Source organism: Saimiri boliviensis, chromosome 14 (assembly GCF_048565385.1).
Source record: "Saimiri boliviensis isolate mSaiBol1 chromosome 14, mSaiBol1.pri, whole genome shotgun sequence".
Lineage (NCBI taxonomy): Eukaryota > Metazoa > Chordata > Mammalia > Primates > Cebidae > Saimiri > Saimiri boliviensis.
In genome coordinates, this window is record NC_133462.1 from 7,157,727 (window position 1) to 7,175,827 (window position 18,101).

General features: G+C 50.3%; 2 protein-coding genes across 3 annotated transcripts in view; one reads left to right on the forward strand and one right to left on the reverse strand.

Annotated features, from left to right (window-relative positions):
* Positions 1-18,101, reverse strand: part of LOC101045648 (kallikrein-2) — a 65,183-nt gene that overhangs the window by 3,749 nt on the left and 43,333 nt on the right. Inside the window, exon 7 of the mRNA XM_003940409.3 lies at positions 7,476-7,550. Within this exon, the coding sequence (XP_003940458.2) occupies positions 7,476-7,550 (75 nt within the window). The remainder of the gene's footprint in view (positions 1-7,475; positions 7,551-18,101) is intronic.
* On the forward strand, positions 888-10,317 carry KLK5 (kallikrein related peptidase 5). 2 transcript variants are annotated; one of them, XM_010351128.3, is made up of 6 exons: positions 888-1,063; positions 1,345-1,428; positions 4,021-4,282; positions 5,037-5,293; positions 5,674-5,807; positions 9,911-10,317. In XM_010351128.3, exons 2-6 carry the CDS (start codon positions 1,356-1,358, stop codon positions 10,064-10,066), a joined length of 882 nt encoding a protein of 293 aa, XP_010349430.2. In that variant the 5' UTR covers positions 888-1,063; positions 1,345-1,355; the 3' UTR covers positions 10,067-10,317. The 2 variants fall into 2 exon arrangements, with proteins under 2 accessions (XP_010349430.2, XP_074242133.1); XM_074386032.1 differs by lacking the exon at positions 888-1,063 and adding an exon at positions 1,095-1,266.

Sequence of the window (18,101 nt, forward strand, 5' to 3'; positions counted from 1 at the left end):
TTTTGACAAATCATACAGAACCTTTAAAAATAAAGTATCACAGAGGCACAGAAAGACAGGGGGACAGGGAGACAGCCACACTTGAGGCCCAAAGAGAGAGGAACAAGGCTGGAGAGGGAGGGAGGAAGAGAGAGAGAGAGACAGAGACAGAGACAGAGAGAGACAGAGAGAAACAAAGACAGACAGAGACAGAGACAGAGAGACAGACAAGGATACAGAGAGAGACAGAGACAGAGAGACAGAGAGAGACAGAGACAGAGAGACAGAGAGAGAGACAGAGACAGAGACAGAGAAAGAGACAGAGATAGAGAGAGAGACAGACAAGGAGACAGAGACAGACAGAGACAGAGACAGAGAGACACAGAGAGACAGAGACAGAGAGAGACAGAGACAGACAGAGAGACAGAGACAGAGAGACAGAGACAGAGACAGAGACAGAGAAAGAGAAAGAGACAGGGAGAGACAGAGAGAGAGAGACAGAGAGACAGAGACAGACACAGAGAGAGACAGAGATACAGAGAGAGACACAGAGAGACAGAGAGACAGAGAGGCGAGGAAGGAGAGAAAAAGAGGGAGGCTGGAGAGAGAACCATGGAGAGATGGAAGAAGACTCTGGAAAAACAGAGAGGAAGATGGAGGGAGGATAACGAGGGGACAGAGTGGTCGATTGAGAAAAACACAGAGCAGAAAGAAAGCGATCCAGGTGCCGGGACAGTGGAGGAGAAGCCAGATCCCCGAGGCTGGGGGAGGCAGGGAGGGGGCTGGCCTGGCTTCCGGAGACCCCTCCCCATCTTCTGGGCCAGGGAGGCAGGGAGTGGCATTCAGGACTGGGTGGGGGGTGCTCTGGGGTGGAGATGGGGGAGCAGGAGGAGCGATTGCTGCGGCCGATAGGCGCCTCACTGCCCGGGAATGCGCCCCAGGGAGCAGTGCGCGGTTATAACTCAGGCCCGTGCCCAACGCCCAGGAGGAGGCAGCGCCCGGCCGGCCGGGAAGGCGCGGGCCTGAGAAGTCCTCAGCTGAGCCGGGAGCAAATCCCCCACCCCCTACCTGGGGGACAGGGCAGGTGAGGCCTGGGGAGGGTGGCTCAGCAGGCAGGGAAGGAGAGGTGTCTGCATGCTCTGCACCCACATCTTTCTCTGTCTTCCCCTCCTCGCCCCCTCTGGAGGCTGCTAGACTCCTGTCTTCTGAATTCCATAGTGCCTGGGTCTCAGCACAGCACGGACAGTGGGGCAGCGTCTTAGCCCCCCTCTACCCGGGGAAAATAAGGTAGGGGAGGGAGGGGAAGTGGGTTAAAGGCTCCCCGGATCTCCTGGGCTTCCCAACCCTCTGACACCCCCCATCCAGGTGCAGCGACCATGGCTACAGTAGGACCCCCCCGGAGGTGGGTGCTCCGTGCTCTGATCACAGCCTTGCTTCTGGGAGTCACAGGTAACCAGAACTCCGGGGCGTGGAGGGAGTTGGGCGGGGCATGGGATGGGGGGACTGTACCTGCGAGATGCTAGAACGCCTGTCCCCTGGGGAACTGTGTGAGTCTGGGCATGACTCCAGGACTGGGTGAATGTGAGCCTCTGTCTGTATTTGTGGTTGTGTGATTGTACGTGGCCTTGTGACTGCCACGGCATGTGGGGGGGTGGGGAGGACGCCTTTTCCCATATCAGGTGACCATGCAGCAGGTGGCACTGACGCTTTGAGACCGTATGTGTGGTTTTGTGATTGTGGGTGGTTCCACAACTCTGTGGGCGAATGCGTGTGGCATTGGGGGTGTTTACTGTGCATTTGGCTGCGTGTGGCGACTTGGCTTTGTGTACGACTGCAGTTCCTGTCCCTGAGGCCCTGGGATTGTATGCAACAAAAGTGGTCGTCACCACGGAAATGTGTGACTGTGCCTGCAGGCGATTACCTGACTGGGGTTGAGTGCGACATTATGGGTGCCTACATTTGTGACCTTGTGACTGCCTGAAGCTCCATGTACCGGTGACTGTATGTGACTGTGTGTGTCTGTGTGAGGCTGTGTAAATGCTACTGTGTGTGTGATGGAGCAGCTGTGTGTCTGGAGTTTCTGTCCCTGCCTGGAGGGAGAGAGGGTGCAGGGGTGGCTGTCTCTGGGAGATGGGTGCTAGGTGACTGACATGCACTATGCCATGCTGGGCTCCTGAACTCCTGGGTCCGAGGGAGATAATTTTGTCACCATGTCAACATGCCTGTGTGGGGAAGAGTATGTGGCAGTCTGAACATCTACGCACACAGGGCATCTGTGTGTGGCACTGAGACACTGTGGATGAGGCGTGCGACCCTGCAATGCTGCCCAGGAGCGTGTGTACCTGGGGAGCGTGTGTACCTGGACACAGAGCTGCACCGTTAGCTGCATCTGTGGAGGCAATGCGTGCCTGCCCGCACTGCATGCGTGCTTGGCTGTGACTGCGGTTGTGTGCCTGGTCCTTGGGGTGAGTTGGTGAATGATGGCGGTGGCAGGGTCATCAGCAAGGGTAAGGACCAGGCCAGGCACAGTGGCTCATGCCTCTAATCCCAGTACTTTGGGAGGCAGAGGCGGGCGGATCACCTGAGGTCAGGAATTTGAGACCAGTCTGACCAACATGGTGAAACCTCGTCTCTATTAAAAATACAAAATTAGCCGGGTGTGGTGGTGCACACCTGTAATCCCAGTTACTCGGGAGGCTGAGGCAGAAGAATCGCTTGTACCTGGGAGGCGGAGGTTGTGATGAGCCAAGATCACGCCACTGCGCTCCAGCCTGGGCAACAAGAGGGAAACTCCATCCCAAAACGAAAACAAAAACGAAACAAAGTGTAAGAACCAGTGAATGGGCACGGGAGGACTGAGGGTGGAGGGGGGCATCTATGTAGTCTGTAGGTCTGTGTGTGAGAGAAGGGGATTGACAGGAGTGGGGAGGCATGTTTTCGTCGGAGAATTCAGAAACCTAGCCCTGCTCTTCCCCTCCACGTGGCCCCCTAAGCTGAGCCCTCTTTCCAGCTCCTGCTTAAGGATCCTAGCTCTGCCCATGAGCTCTGACCCTATGCCCTTCCCTCAGCCACGCCCCTAGGCCCGACTCTAGTCGAACCCCGCCTCAGGCCACACCCCTTTGTGCCAGGCTCCACCCCCTATGCTGCGGGCACCTTCTAGAGCCCCCTCCAAAGTCAGAGCTGCGTGTGTGTGTGTGTGTGTGTGTGTGTGTGGGGGTGGGTGGGTGTGGGGCAGAGTTTCACTTGCTTCCAGGTTGGAGTGCGGTGGTGTGATTTCCGCTCACTGCAACCTCTGCCTCCCAGGTTCAAGTGATTCTCGTGCCTCCACCTTCCCGGTAGCTGGGATTACAGGCGCCCACCACCACACCCAGTTACTTTATATGCTTTTAGCAGAGATGGGGTTTCACCATGTTGGCCAGGCTAGTCTCGAACTCCCGACCTCAGGTGATCTGCCTGCCTCGGCCTCCCAGAGTGCTGGGGTTTCAGGCGTGAGCCACCATGCCCCGCCCAAATTCAGAGCTCTTTACGGAAGATTCCAAACGTAACCCTGGCCTTGACCCTGAGCAAGTCGACTCCAAACCCCTCTCTGCCTCCAGCCCTGACCCAACTCACTGAGGCCTGGCCCCACTTCTTGAGACCAGTTCCATCCCTAAAGCCCTGGTCTCCCTCCCATCCCCAGGCTCCAGCCCCCACAGCCTTGGCTCTATCCCTGAGCTTGTCCAGGAATCCTGTACCCAATTTTACCCTCCTCTGGTGCCGCTCATTTAGTTGTAGCCAATTCCAGGAATCCGTGAGGTCCACTTACGATTCCAGTAACCCTACCTGAGCCTGGGCTCTGTCCTTGGGCGTAAGCCTGGTCTTCAGAGGTGCCACTCTTATTCTCCAGGCCCCGCCCCTAGGCCCTGGCCCCGCCCCCTCAGCGGGTCAGACACCCACCCTCCAGCTGGTCCACTCTCTAGCTGGAAGGCCCTCTGGAGTCTGAGACCCACCCCGAGCCCAAGCCCCGCCTCTGAGCCCCGCCCAACCCATTTTCCACCCCAGAGCGTGTTCTGGCAAACGACGATGTCTCCTGTGGCAACCCCCCTAACACTGGGCCCTCTGGGAGCAATCGGGACCTTGGAGCTGGGGCCGGGGAAGACGCCCCGTCGGACAACAGCAGCAGCCGCATCATCAATGGGTCCGACTGCGAGAAGCACAGCCAGCAGTGGCAGGCCGCGCTGCTGCGAGGACCCAACCAGCTCTACTGCGGGGCGGTGCTGGTGCATCCGCAGTGGCTGCTCACGGCCGCGCACTGCAGGAAGACGTGAGTGGGGTTCCTAGAGGAGGGCTGGTGGGGATGGGGAAGTGGGGGCGGCGGCTTGGAGGTGAGGGCTGGTGGGGATGGCGAAGTGGGGTCGGGGGTTTGGAGGTGAGGGCTGGTGGGGATGGGGAAGTGGGGTCGGGGGTTTGGAGGTGAGGGCTGGTGGCGACGGGTTGGGAACGTGGGAGCAGGAGCAGGCCAAGTTTCGGATAAGACTAAGGATGGAGTTTTGTGGAGAGTCGGGTGGGAGGATGAGGTTAGATGGGGACAGTGCTGTGTAGGGAATGGGAAGGAGCTAAGGATGGTTTGGATTTGGGGTTAGGAACGTTTATCTGTTGAATGGTTTGGGATGGAGGTGGAATTAGCATTGGCTTTAGAATTGGGGGTGGGTGAAAATCGGGCTGGGGTGCAAATGAAGATGGAGTGGAGATAGGGTTGGGATTGGGAAGAGATACAGAATTAAGGACGGGGATTGGAGTTTTTGGTGGGGTTGGGGATGCCTGGATTTGGACTGAGAATGCATATGGTGATGGCCTCTGGGTAGGGAAAGGATTAGGGTTGGGAATGGGATGGGTTTGGAATTGGGATTGGGAAGGGGACAGGCATGGGATTGGAGACCAAGATGGAGTTGAGGATGGTTTGGGGGCTGGGGGTGAGGGTGGGGGTGGGGGTGGGGCTGGTGCTGGGTGTGGGGTTCGATTGGCGTTGGATGGAGATGAGGCTCAGGGTTGGTAATGAACTGCCCCCTCTTCCTTAGAGTTTTCAGAGTCCGTCTCGGCCACCAATCCCTGTCACCAGTCTATGAATCTGGGCAGCAGACGTTCCAGGGGATCAAATCCATCCCCCACCCTGGCTACGCCCACCCTGGCCACTCTAACGACCTCATGCTCATCAAACTGAACAGAAGAATTCGTGTCACTAAAGACGTCAAGCCCATCAACGTCTCCTCCCATTGTCCATCTGCTGGGACAAAGTGTTTGGTATCTGGCTGGGGGACAACCAACAGCCCCCAAGGTGAGTGTCCAGGTTTCTTCTTTTTTTTTTTTTTTTAGACGGAGTCTTGCTCTCTCACCCAGGCTGGAGTCTGTGGCTCACCGCAACCTCTGCCTCCCGGGTTCAAGCGATTCTCCTGCCTCAGCCTCCCGAGTAGCTGGGATTACAGGCTCCTGCCATCGTGCCTGGCTAATTTTTGTATTTTTAGTAGAGATGGGGTTTCACTATCTTGGTCAGGCTGGTCTTGAACTCCTGACCTCGTGATCCCACCACCTCGACCTCCCAAAGTGCTGGGATTACGGGCGTGAGCCCCCACGCCCGGCCCCAGGTTTCTTCTGGATACCTACCTGTCTCTGCCGCTGTCCATCTTTCTCCGCCTCTCATTGTGTTCTGTTTGACAGTGCACTTCCCCAAGACCCTCCAGTGCCTGAATATCACGGTGCTAAGTCAGAAAAGGTGCGAGGATGCCTACCCGAGACAGATAGATGACACCATGTTCTGTGCCGGTGACGAGGCAGGTAGAGACTCCTGCCAGGTGAGGATACGTCTCTCCTTATTCAGAAGATACACACTGAGTACCAACTCGATAACATGGGACTCTTGTCAAGTTCTGGGAATCTAGCAATCACCAAGACAGTTAGGACCCCTGTTCTCACAGAGCTCATGCCCTAGGGTAGTGATGTTTAGTAGAAAGAATGCCGAGCTGCTTATGTGGTTTCCAATTTTCTAGTAGCCACATTAAAACAAGTAAAAAAAGGCCAGGCGTGGTGGCTCATGGCTGTATCCCAGCACTCTGGGAGGCCGAGGTGGGTGGATCATGAGGACAGAAGTTCAAGACCAGTCTGGCCAACATGATGAAACCCCGTCTCTACTAAAAATACGAAAGTTAACTGGGTATGGTGGCAGGCACCTGTAATCCCAGCTATTCAGGAGGCTGAGGGAGGAGAATCGCTTGAACCTGGGAGGCAGAGGTTGCAGTGAGACGAAATCGCGCCACTGCACTCCAGCCTGGGTGACAGAGCAAGACTCCGTCTCAAAACAAACAACAAAAAAGTAGGGGGAACAGTAAGAATTGGGGCTGGAGGGGTAGGCAGGGGTGAATGTTCTACAAGCGTTTCTTGGTCCCCAACACAGAGCTTCCCTTTGTTCTAATGGCAGCTGTATCTGTTGAGGAAGGCAGACTTGAAAATCAAACTGTTGGCTCCCAAGGAATCTAGAGGGGCATAAGTTAGCAAGCTCTCATTAGCAGGGAGCTTGTGCGTTTCAACAGTGGTTAGGAAGCTGGGGATTCAGGAGTACTCCTGTCTATGGCTGTGAAAAGCGCCCCACCGGCCAGGTGCAGTGGCTCACGCCTGCAATCCCAGCACTTTGGGAGGCCGAGGGTGGATCACTTGAGGTCTGAGGAAGGAGAATAGCTTGAACCCGGGAGGCGGAGGTTGCGGTGAGCCGAGATCGCGCCATTGCACTCCAGCCTGGGCAACAAGAGTGAAACTGTCTCAAAAAAAAAAAAAAAAAAGTAAAGCTCCCCACAAAATTGTATAGACCTGACAATTGCAACAACTTCCCAGCTCTCCCAGTTTCTCTGTGCCCTGGGTGTCGGGGTGGGTGGAGAGGGGGAACATTTTTAGCAGAAGAAGGCACAGCTCATTCCAATTGTGGCATTTACAACTAGCCCTTCTGTTGGCAACATTAGTATCTTGTTTTTCCAGACTTCAAAGTGTTTTGTTTTGTTTTGTTTCAGACCAGGTGTAGGCTCTGGGTGTGACCACTAAAAGCTACAAGCAGGAAATAATAACAGCTACAACAATACTAATACTAAAGGTGTCAGAGTAATAGCAGCTCGCTAATTGCTGGACAGTTTTAAGCAGTTCTTATGCCTCGGCTCACTCATTCAGCTGTTCTTATTAGTCCTGTTTACAGACAAGAAGTCAAGCTCAGAGCAGTTAGCTAATCGCCTCTCAAAAGAAACTCCCAAAAGAAACTCCGCAGAGATATTAAATTACAAAGTAATGAGAGAAATTAAACTACAAGAAAGTTGCAATTTAGAGGTGGAGGCAGCTAAGCTTGTTTACCTTGAAACAATGTCTGCTGCTGGGGAAAAGGTAAATCTTGGCTCTCCTAATAACTGATACCAGGACTCTGTAATTATTCATATTTTGCATGAATATACATAAGAAGCGAGGCCAGGTGCAATGGCACATACCTGTAATCCCAGCGCTTTCGGAGACTGAAGTGGGAAGATCACTTGAGCTCAGGAGTTCAAGACCAGCCTGGGCAACTAAAAAATACAAAAAAATACGAACTGTTTTTATTTTTGAAGATTTTATTCATGCCACTTACATAATTATTGTAGTATGTACATATTTATCTATCTGTAACAGAGATAGATATTTCTGGTTTTTTTTTCTTTCTTTCTTTCTTTGAGACGAAGTCTCGCTCTGTCACCCAGGCTGGAGCGCAGCGGCACCATCTCAGCTCACTGCAGCCTGCATCTCCCAGGTTCAATCAAGCATTTCTCCCACTGCAGCCTTTCAAGTAGCTGGGATAACAGGCACCCACCACCATGCCCAGCTAATTCTTTTTTTTTTTTTTTTTTTTTTTTGGTAGAGACAGGGTTTCACCATGTTGGCCAAGCTGGTCTTGAATTCGTGACCTCAAGTGATCTGCCTGCCTCAGCCTTCCAAATTCCTGGGATTACATGTGTGAGCTACCATGCCCAGCCGGGAGATAATTTCTCTCTACCTCAAACAGAGGTCCACTGAAGCTACTTTTCATTTTCTTCATACATGTTGGCTAAGTGGTTATGTCGCCCCAGGAGTATCAGGCAAAACAGACCAAATTCCTGCTGCATGGAGCTCACGTTCCATGAGTGGAAAACAGATAATAAAGAGACAGATAAATATGTACTAAAATTCTTTTAAAAAATTAGCGGGTGTGGTGGCTTGCACCTGTAGTCTCAGCTATTTGGAAGGATCAGGAGGTGGGAGGATCACTCGAACCCAGGAGTTTGAGGCTGCAGTAAGCCATGACTGCACCACTGCACTCCAGACAGCAGCCTGGGTGACGGAGCAAGACCTTTTTGTCAAAAAGAGAAAAAAAAGGAAAGAGGGAAGGAGGGCGGGAGGGATGGGGGAGGGGGAGAGGGAGGGAGGGAAGGAGGGAAGAAAGAAAGAAAGAAAAAGGAAGGAGAGAGGGAGAGAGGAAGGGACAGAGAGAAAGAGAAAAGAAAGAGAGGGAAGGAAAGAGGAAGGAAGGAGGGAGGGAAAAAAGAAAAGAGAGAGGGAGGGAGGGAAAGAGGAAGGAAGCAAGGAAGGAAGGAAGGAAGGAAGTTGAAGAGCGGTGAGTATTATTTTGGAGGGTAATTATAGGGCAGTATGAGGAATTGAGGACAGGAAATGCAAATCAGTCCAAGCAAACGGATTTCTATCGGGAGTGATTCTGCCCCCAGGAGACATCGGCAATACCAGGAGACGTTTTTGTTGTCGCAGCTGCGTGGAGGGGGCATTACTGGCATCTAGTGGGTAGAGGTCAAGGGTGCTGCTCTGCGTGCTGGGAGGCACAGGGCAGGCCTCACAAGAAACCACTATCCAGCTTCAGGCGCCCACGGTGCCCATGTTGAGAAGCCCTCATCCAGGGGCTGAGAATGTACTTTTGCAGAAGGGAGTTATGAGGCTGCATTGGTGGAGACTGAGGGAGGAAGGAGCGTGTCGAGTAAGAGAAATAAGGCACGCACAGGCCGGAGGGGAGAGTGAAAGACAGAGAGGCCAGGAAATACACGCCGAGGGAGACAGACTGGGACGAACGTAGAGACAGAGATTCGAGATGCAGAGAGGAAGGCTCACAGACCCGGAAATGACGTGTGGACTAGAGGAGTCTGGAAGAGAAAGATTGAGTGGACAGTGATAAATGGGGTCTAAAGGCTGGACTTGGAAGCCAGGCGCGGTGGCTCACGCCTGTAATCCCAGCACCTTGGGAGGCCAAGGCGGGCAGATCACCTGAGGCCAGGAGCTGGAGACCAGTCTGGCCAACATGGTGAAACCCTGTCTCTACTAAAAATACAAAAAAAAAAAAAAAAAATTAGCCAAGTGTGGTGGCGTGCGCCTGTGATCCCAGCTACTCGGGAGGCTAAGGCAGGGGAGTTGCTTGAACCAGGGAGGTGGAGGTTGCAGTGAGCCAAGATCACATCATTGCACTCCAGCCTGAGCAACAGAGTGAGACTCTGTTTCAAATAAATAAATCAATTAGCCGGTGTGGTGGTGGGCACATGTAGCCCCAGCTACTGGAGAGGCTGAGGTGGGAGAACTGCTTAAACCCGGGAGGTGGAGGCTGCAATGAGCTGAGATCAGGCCACTGCACTCCAGCTTGGGTGACAGAGCGAGACTCTGTCTCAAAGAAAAAAAAAAGTTGGATTTGGGGTGAAATCTTAACAGCACTCTCCCTCTTTGTCTCTTTTTGCCTGTTTTTGCCTGCGTCTCCGTCTCTGTCTTTTTCTGCATCTCTTCACCTCTGTATGTCCCACTTCTGTGTGTCCGTCTCCGTCTCCTTCTCCATCTGTGCGGGTCTCTGGGTCTCTTGTGCCTCCTTCCACCCACCTTGCTGCGTGTCTGCCTCTCTCGTGGCTCCCTTTCCCTCCTGCAGGGCGATTCTGGGGGGCCCGTGGTGTGCGATGGCTTCCTGCAGGGACTCGTGTCCTGGGGGGATTACCCATGTGCCCAGCCCAACAGACCCGGCGTCTACACCAACCTCTGCAAGTTCAACAAGTGGATCCAGGAAACCATCCAGGCCAACTCCTGAGTCGTTCCAGGACTCAGCACGCCGACATCCCCACCTGCTGCAGGGACAGCCCCGACACCCCTTTCAGACCCTGGTTCCTTCCCAGCGATGGTGGGAAAGAATGTTCCTCTCTCCAGCCCCTGACTCTCTGTCTCCTGAACTCAGGGTCCCCTTCCCCGACGATGGGCTAACCCTGTCTCTCTCTGGGCCCATCCCTTCTCTGCAGCGGTGACCCGAATGTAGTCCCAGAAATAAAGTGACTGAGAAGTGGACTCTGCGTGTGTCTCCTCCCTGTGCAGGGTGGCTGTGAGCAAGTCGCATGTCTGGCTCCAGGCTGGTGTGTTTCGTCCAGGAAGTCACTTTTGGGTTGTGAGGAACAGAGGTCCAGTCAAACTACTTCTCATTTTTTCATAAATATTGGCCAGGTGGATAATTTTTTTTTTTTTTTTTTGAGACAGAGTCTCACTTTGTCACTCAGGCTGGAGTGCAGTGGTACAACCTCGGCTCACTGCAACCTCTGCCTCCCAGGTTCGAGCAATTCTCCTGCCTCAGCCTCCCAGTAGCTGGGATTACACGTGTGTGCCACCATACCACACCCAGCTAGTTTTTGTATTTTTAGTAGATGCTACCCAAGATACTACCCAAGACTGGGTAATTTATAGAGGAAAGAGGTTTAATTGACTCAGAGTTCAGCATGGCTGGGGAGGCCTCAGGAAACTTAAAATCACGGTAGAAGGGGAAGAAAACATGTCCTTCACAGGGCAGTGGAAAGAAGACGTGCAGAGTGAAGGGGGAAGCCGCAAAACCATCAGACCTTGTCAGAGCTCACTGCTATCACGAGAATAACACGGGGGGAACCACGCCGATGATCTAATCACCTCCCACGAGATCCTGCCCCCAACACGTGGGGATTAAGATTCAGATTAAAATTCAAGAAGAGATTTGGGTGGGGACACACAGCCAGACCATATCACTTACCAAAAGGATATCCGTGAATTTAAATTGGAAAATGTGAGGGCAGAAACAGCTGCCTGTGGGATCTCTATCCCTTCTCCCCTAGTTATGTATCTCTCACGTTCTCTTTCTTCTCGTCCCACCTCTGTTTTCTCATCACATTGACTGCCTGTTGCCCATCAAAGCGTCTCCTGTCACCCCTGTAACTGGCTGCAGTCACTGGGTTTTCTTAGTTCATAGCCCCTAGAGAGAAAAAAACCAGTCGGTTGTCCTCGGGTCAGACGCAGACTCTGTCTCCAGTCTGACAGGTGGTCCCACAAAGTGCAACACGGATCCCCCAGCCACCCCTTCATCCATAGCAGTGGGTAGGGCAGGGCCCCTAAGAAGGTTGTGGGCATGAGGGTCACTGAAATAGACAACACATCAATGGACAGACATTTCAGTCTTCAGCGCTTTCTGAGTGACCTGTGTAACGGTCATTTGTACTTTTTCTGGATCTCAGTTTCTCTATCTGTAAAATGGGAGGATTAAAACATAATGACTCCACGTGGCAATCCAGCTCTAAGACTCTTCAAGATACTCGGGGGTAGTTATAGAAAGTCACTCCAGAGAATACCTTGGAAATTGAACACTCTGGAAAAGAAATAACACTAGAAAATTTTTATCAGTAACAAAATGCCCAACTCAAAGTGGATAAAGCAATAAGGCCGTGTATTATTTCATATAACAAAAAGCCCCAAAAGAGGGCAGTACTGTGGTTTGGTGATTCCTACATTGCATCATTAGGGACCCACCTGTCTTCTCCACTGTCCTCTGCACTCATCCATTCATTTATTCAAGTAATGGACGCCTATGAGAGTCAGGTAATATTACAGACACTTGGGATAGACCGATTAATAAAACAGACACCAAACCCCTACCTTCTTTAAGCTTATGTTCTAGCAGGAAGAAGAAAATATGGCAGCTTTCTCCTTTAGGCTTATAATCTCATGGCTTTAAAATGGCTGCCAGAGCTCCAGACATCACATCCTCACACATCATGACAAAAGGCAGGAAAGAAAGACTCTGTTGGCAGAGCTCTTTTCATTGGGAAAGAAAGTCTTTTCCAGAGTCTCCCCCACACCCCCAGATCTGTTCTTGGGTCTCAATGACCACTCACTGGAGAAGATCCCAGTGCTGACACGCTAGCGTCAACAGAAGCTGGGAAAGTGAGTTTCTGGCATTTCTCTGTCATGGATACAGTCCTTGCCAGCAAGGAAGAAGAGATGAGAAGTGGCTGCCTCATAAACAGTCAATGGTGTGAGAGAAGAAAGCATACATCAAAATGATGCAGGAATTATCACCATTCTCTTCCCCTTTGTGCCCAACCATTTACAAGTCCTCACAACTTTTTAGGGAACATTCCAGAAAGGCTGGAGTGCCAGGGTGTGTAATATGGTGTGAAAATAGGGACAGACAGTACAGTTGTAATTCAATGGTTTAGTTTTGTTTGAGACAGAGTCTCGCTCTGTCACCCAGGCTGAAGTGCAGTGGCACAATCTTGGCTCACTGCAACCTCTGCCTCCCCAGTTCAAGCAATTCTCATGCCTCAGCCTCCTGAGTGGCTTGGACTACAGGTGTGCACCACCATGCCTGGCTACTTTACATATATATATATATTTATTTATATTTATATTTATATTTTTTTGAGACAAGAGTCTCGCTTTGTTGCCAGGCTGGAGTGCAGTGTGCAGTGGCACCATCTTGGCTCACTGCAACCTCTGCCACCCGGGTTCAAGCGATTCTCCTGCTTCAGCCTCCCAAGTAGCTGGAAATACAGGTGCACGCCACCACACCCAGCTAATTTTTGTATTTTAGTAGAGTCAGGCCGGGATGCTCTCAATTTCTTTCTTTCTTTTCTTTTCTTTCTTTTTTTTTTTTTTTTTTTGAGACAGAGTTTCTCTCTTGTTACCCAGGCTGGAGTGCAATGGCGCGATCTCGGCTCACCGCAACCTCCGCCTCCTGGGTTCAGGCAATTCTACTGCCTGAGTCTCCTGAGTAGCTGGGATTACAGGCGTGCACCACCATGCCCAGCTAATTTTTTGTATTTTTAGTAGAGACGGGGTTTCACCATGTTGACCAGGATGGTCTCGATCTCTTGACCTCGTGATCCACCCGCCTCAGCCTTCCAAAGTGCTGGGATTACAGGCTTGAGCCACCACGCCCGGCGCTCTCAATTTCTTGGCCTCGTGATCCAGCCGCTTTGGCCTCCCAAAATGCTGGGATTACAGGCCTGAGCCACCACGCCTGGCTAATTTTTCTATTTTTAGTAGAGACAGACTTTCAATATGTTGGCCAGGCTGGTCTCACACTCCTGACCTGAGGTAATCTACTCACCTCAGCCTCCCAAAGTGCTGAGATTACAGGTGCAAGCCACCACACCTGGCCTCAAAATTTTTTTTTAATATTAAAAAAAAATCTAGATAGGAGCAGAATCCTAGCCAAGGGGCAGTCTTGAGCGCGTTTTCCAAAATGATGTTTCCGGTTAAGCTGCTTTGAGGAACAAGTAAGAGGAGATTCATGCTGTCTTCAATAGTAAATAAAGTTTTAATTTCACATATCAAGAAACCCAGGTAAGGATGGCTCCAGGCATAGAGCGTCAGGGCTCTGGTCTGTTTCTCTCTGCTTCTCTTGTTCCTCCCTGGCGGGGGGTCATCATCCTTAAGATCAACACCTGTAGTGGGTCTGTCTTTGAGAAGGATGATACGTTTCCAGAAACCACCCCGGAAGAATTTTATCTTATTCTTTCTGGCCAGAATTGGGTCACATGTCCTTTCCTAAGCCAGTCACAGACTTGGGGAGGGGGAGCGGGGAAGAGATGAACATGGTTGATTTGAACCAAACACAATTATTCTTTTGAGATTGGACTGGAGGGCTCCCCTAGAGCATGTAGGGCTGCTCCTTGAGTGAAATCAGGATTCTGTCATCAAATTACCTTTTTCTTTTTCTTTTTCAGACAGAGTCTTACTCTGTCACCAGGCTGGAATGCAGTGTGTGATCTGGGCTCACTGCAACCTCAGCCTCCTGGCTTCAAGCGATTCTCCTGCCTCAGCCTCCTGAGTAGTTGGGATTACAGGTTCATGCCACCCTGCCTGGCTCATTTTTGTATTTGTAGTAGAGACGAGGTTTCACCATATTGGTCAGGCTGGTCTTGAACTCCTGACATCATGATCCGCCCACTGTGACCTCCCAAAGTGCTGGGATTACAGGCATGAGCCACCCTACCTGGCTAAATTAACTTTTATTGAAGGATAATGAGCATAAAAAACATGCACAGAAGTATCAATAAATGCTAGTGGATTTTCACAAAACAGAACACGACCTTGTAACCAGCATCCAGAGAGAGCCACAGAATATAAGGAGCTCCCCAGAAAAACCAGCGGGGTCCCCTTGCAGTCACTACCTCCCCTGCCAAGTAGCCACTTCCACCACTACCTAACTCCCTCACTGCAAGGGTAGCGACTTTTTAAAATTTTTTTTCTGAGATGGAGTCTTGCTCTGTTACCCAGGCTGGAGTGCAATGGCGCGATCTCGGCTCACCACAACCTCCGCCTCCTGGGTTCAAGTGTTTTCTCCTGCCTCAGCCTCCCGAGTAGCTTGGATTAGAGGCATGCACCACCAAGCCCAGCTAATTTTTGTATTTTTAGTAGAGACCGGTTTTCCCATGTTGGTGAGGCTGATCTCGAAATCCTGACCTCATGATCTACCTGCCTTGGCCTCCCAAAGTGCTGGGATTCCAGGCGTGAGCCACAGCACCTGGCCAAGGGTAGCGACTTTCATGACTTCTCCGTAAGCGTAGGGACTTTCATGACGTTTATCACTATAAGTTAATTTTGCCCATGTATGAACAACGTATAAACATAAAATTTATTTACCTAGATAGATATATAGAAGTATTATAAGTTTATATAAATAAAAACTCATTAGCATACTGTATTATTTTATGTTGGGCTTTTTTCTTTCTTTTTTTTTTTTTTAAGACAGAGTCTCACTCTTGTTGTTCAGGCTGGAGTACAGTGGCACAGTCTTGGCTCACTGCAACCTCTGCTTCCCAGGTTCAAGGCTGGGACTACATACCTATGCCACCACGCCCAGCTAATTTTTGTATTTTTAGTAAAGACAGGGTTTCACCATGTTGGCCAGGATGGTGTAGATCTCTTGACCTCATGATCTGCCCATCTTGGCCTCCCAAAGTGCTGGGATTCCAGGAGTGAGCCACCACACCCAGCCTTTGTTTGGGAGGTGGGGGCGGGAGCTAAATATTACATATTGTGTGGGTTTTGTTTATGGTTGTCAATGTTTCATTCTCATCACTGCACAGTACACCATTGTGTAAATGTATTCTGATATATTGATCCATTTTTTTTTACTATGAGGAGACATTTGGGTAGTTTCTAGTTTCTTCAGCAGTTGTCAAGGGAGTATGCTGGTGGTACAATCGCTAAAACCGCGATGGAAAGAAGAGAGGCCGAGCGTGGTGGCTCACACCTGTAATCCAACTACTTCAGAGGCTGAGGCAGGAGCATTGCTTGAGTCCAGGAGTTCGAGACCAGCCTGGGCAACATAGCCAGACCCTGTCTCAAGAAAAATTAAAAAAGAGTTTAGGAGAAGCAGTGTGCTTGGTTCTCTATCCACCAAAGATGTAAGCACTATTCCCATGCTGATTCTTGGTAACGGCCAAGCCTGGATGCATTTCCCCATCAGGTTTGGGCTCAAGGGCAAACAGGCAAACAGAGGGGAGATGCGTGTGGACTAAGATGCAGAGGTTGGTGTTTTGTGACTTGTCGGACTTGGCACAGGGCAAGCTGGGTGCAGCTGAGATGCACTTATCATTCTTTCCACTGCATTACCGACGAGCCCAAGTATTGCTTAGATTGGCACATGACCTGGATACATCCGGGTGGCCATGGGATCCAGTTCTAAGCAATAAAACAAAGCTGGGGTTTCTGGGAAAGTTTTTGTTTTTGTGATAAAAGAGAGGGAGTAGGTGGGCGCGGTGGCTCATGCCTGTAACCCCAACACTTTGGAAGGCCGAGGCAGGTGGATCAGGAGGTCAGGAGTTCAAGATCAGCCTGGCCAAGATGGTGAAACCCCGTCTCTACTAAAAATACAAAAATTAGCTGGGCACCTGTAATCCCAGGTACTCAGGAGGCGAAGGCAGGAGAATTGCTTGAACCCAGGAGGCAGAGGTTTCAGTGAGCCAAGATCACACCACTGCACTCCAGCCTGGGCGACAGAGCCAGACTCCATCTCAAAAAAGAAAGAAAAAAGAAAAGAGAAAACCCTTCTGCCTCTTCTCACCTGGAATATGGATGCCTGGAGGTGGACCAGCCACCTTGCATGATGAAAATAAAAGCTAAAGGATAAAGATGGGACTACAGGCCTGGCACAGTGGCTCATGCCTGTAATCCCAGCACTTTAGAGGCCAAGGCGGACGGATCACTAGGAAAGGAGTTCAAGATCAGCCTGACCAATATGGTGAAACCTCATCTCTGCTAAAAATACAAAAAATTAGCCAGCCGTGGTGGTGGGCACCTGTAGCCCCAGCTACTCAGGAGGCTGAGGCAGGAGAATCGCTTGAACCCGAGAGGCAGAGGCTACAGTGAGCTGAGGTCGCACCACTGCACCCCAGCCTGGGTGACGGAGTGAGACCCCATCTCAAAAAAAAAAAAAAAAAAAAAAAAGATAGGATTACAAAAAGCAGCTCACATTTCCGATGATTTCCTTAAGAGCTCCATGCATGGACTTCCTACATATGGGCTTGGAATGGGCAGAATACAATCTTGGGTGTCTGGGCTACTGTAGTTGGTTTTTTATATGCTGATATAGAGAGAAGGGTATGGGAAATGAAGTTTCTAGAAACTGAGAGCTGAGCTAAGACATTGCGCACGTTTTCCTGGGCAGCCTCGACTTTCTTTTCTGGGATGAGGATGTGTCCTTTTTAACATGGAGGCTGGATCCAGAACCAGGAGGGGACAGGTGTCTGTACATCATTCCCATTAAGGGTGGAGGAGATCAGTGTATTTCCTGCATGGTGATGTAAGCGGTGAGAAAAATAGGGCCGTGGTGGTGCAAGAAATAAGCTCCTTGCCCTACTAGATATGAAGACAGGCTACAAAACAAAATCGATGTGTTTTAAAAAGGGTGGGATCAGTGCAAGAACAGACAAGTAGACCAGAGAGGCGGGAGAGAGATCCCAGAAAGGAAACCACAGGAAATGGATGTATCATCATATAATAGATTAGGGAGTTCATCTAAGATAAAATAGCAACACAAATTAGTGGGAGAACGATGATATACTTAGTAAGTGGCATGAGAAAAACTGGTCCACTGTGCAGAGAAAAATAAACCTAGATTTATCATACTACAGGTGAAGGTGGATTCCAGCTGTACTAAGGACCACTGTGTGAAAGATATTATAAAATTAATAGAAAAAATCATGGTAGGTATATATGCATTTTTTTCACCATGATTTATATATATATATATATATATATATATATATATATATATATATATATTTGGAGGCAGAATCTTACTCTATCACCCAAGCTGGAGTGCAGTGGCACAATCTCGGCTCACTACAATCTCTGCCTCCCAGGCTCAAGCGATTCTCATGCCTCAGCTTCTCAAGTAGCTGGAACTACAGGCGGGTACCACTGCACCCAGCTACTCTTTGTAGCTTTTGGTAGAGGGGGTTTTGCCATGTTGGCCAGGCTGGTCTCAAACTACTGACCTTAAGTGATCTGCCTACCTTGGCGTCCCAAAGTGCTAGGATTACAGGTGTGAGCCACCCGTGCCTATCTGGAATGACTTCTTAAGACTTAAAAAACACACATCATATGACAAAACATTGATTAGTTTGATTATATAAAAAAATAAACATTTTGGTGTTAAGGGAAGGGAAGGACCATTAATAGGCATTTATCAGAATGGGAAAAGTTATTTTTAATATCCAAAATGGACAAAGAACTCGAACCTACAATATGCAAGAAGCACCTGTGAATTAATGTGAAAAAAGATGGATATCCTTATGGGTAAATGGATAAAAGCTAGAAACAGG

Excerpts from the sequence above, each read along its gene's own strand:
- KLK5 (XM_010351128.3), top strand. The coding sequence starts at position 1,356 with ATGGCTACAGTAGGACCCCCCCGGAGGTGGGTGCTCCGTGCTCTGATC. Across the intron at positions 4,283-5,036 it reads GCCGCGCACTGCAGGAAGAC|AGTTTTCAGAGTCCGTCTCG; the intron begins GTGAGTGGGGTT and ends CCTCTTCCTTAG. Across the intron at positions 5,294-5,673 it reads GACAACCAACAGCCCCCAAG|TGCACTTCCCCAAGACCCTC; the intron begins GTGAGTGTCCAG and ends TCTGTTTGACAG.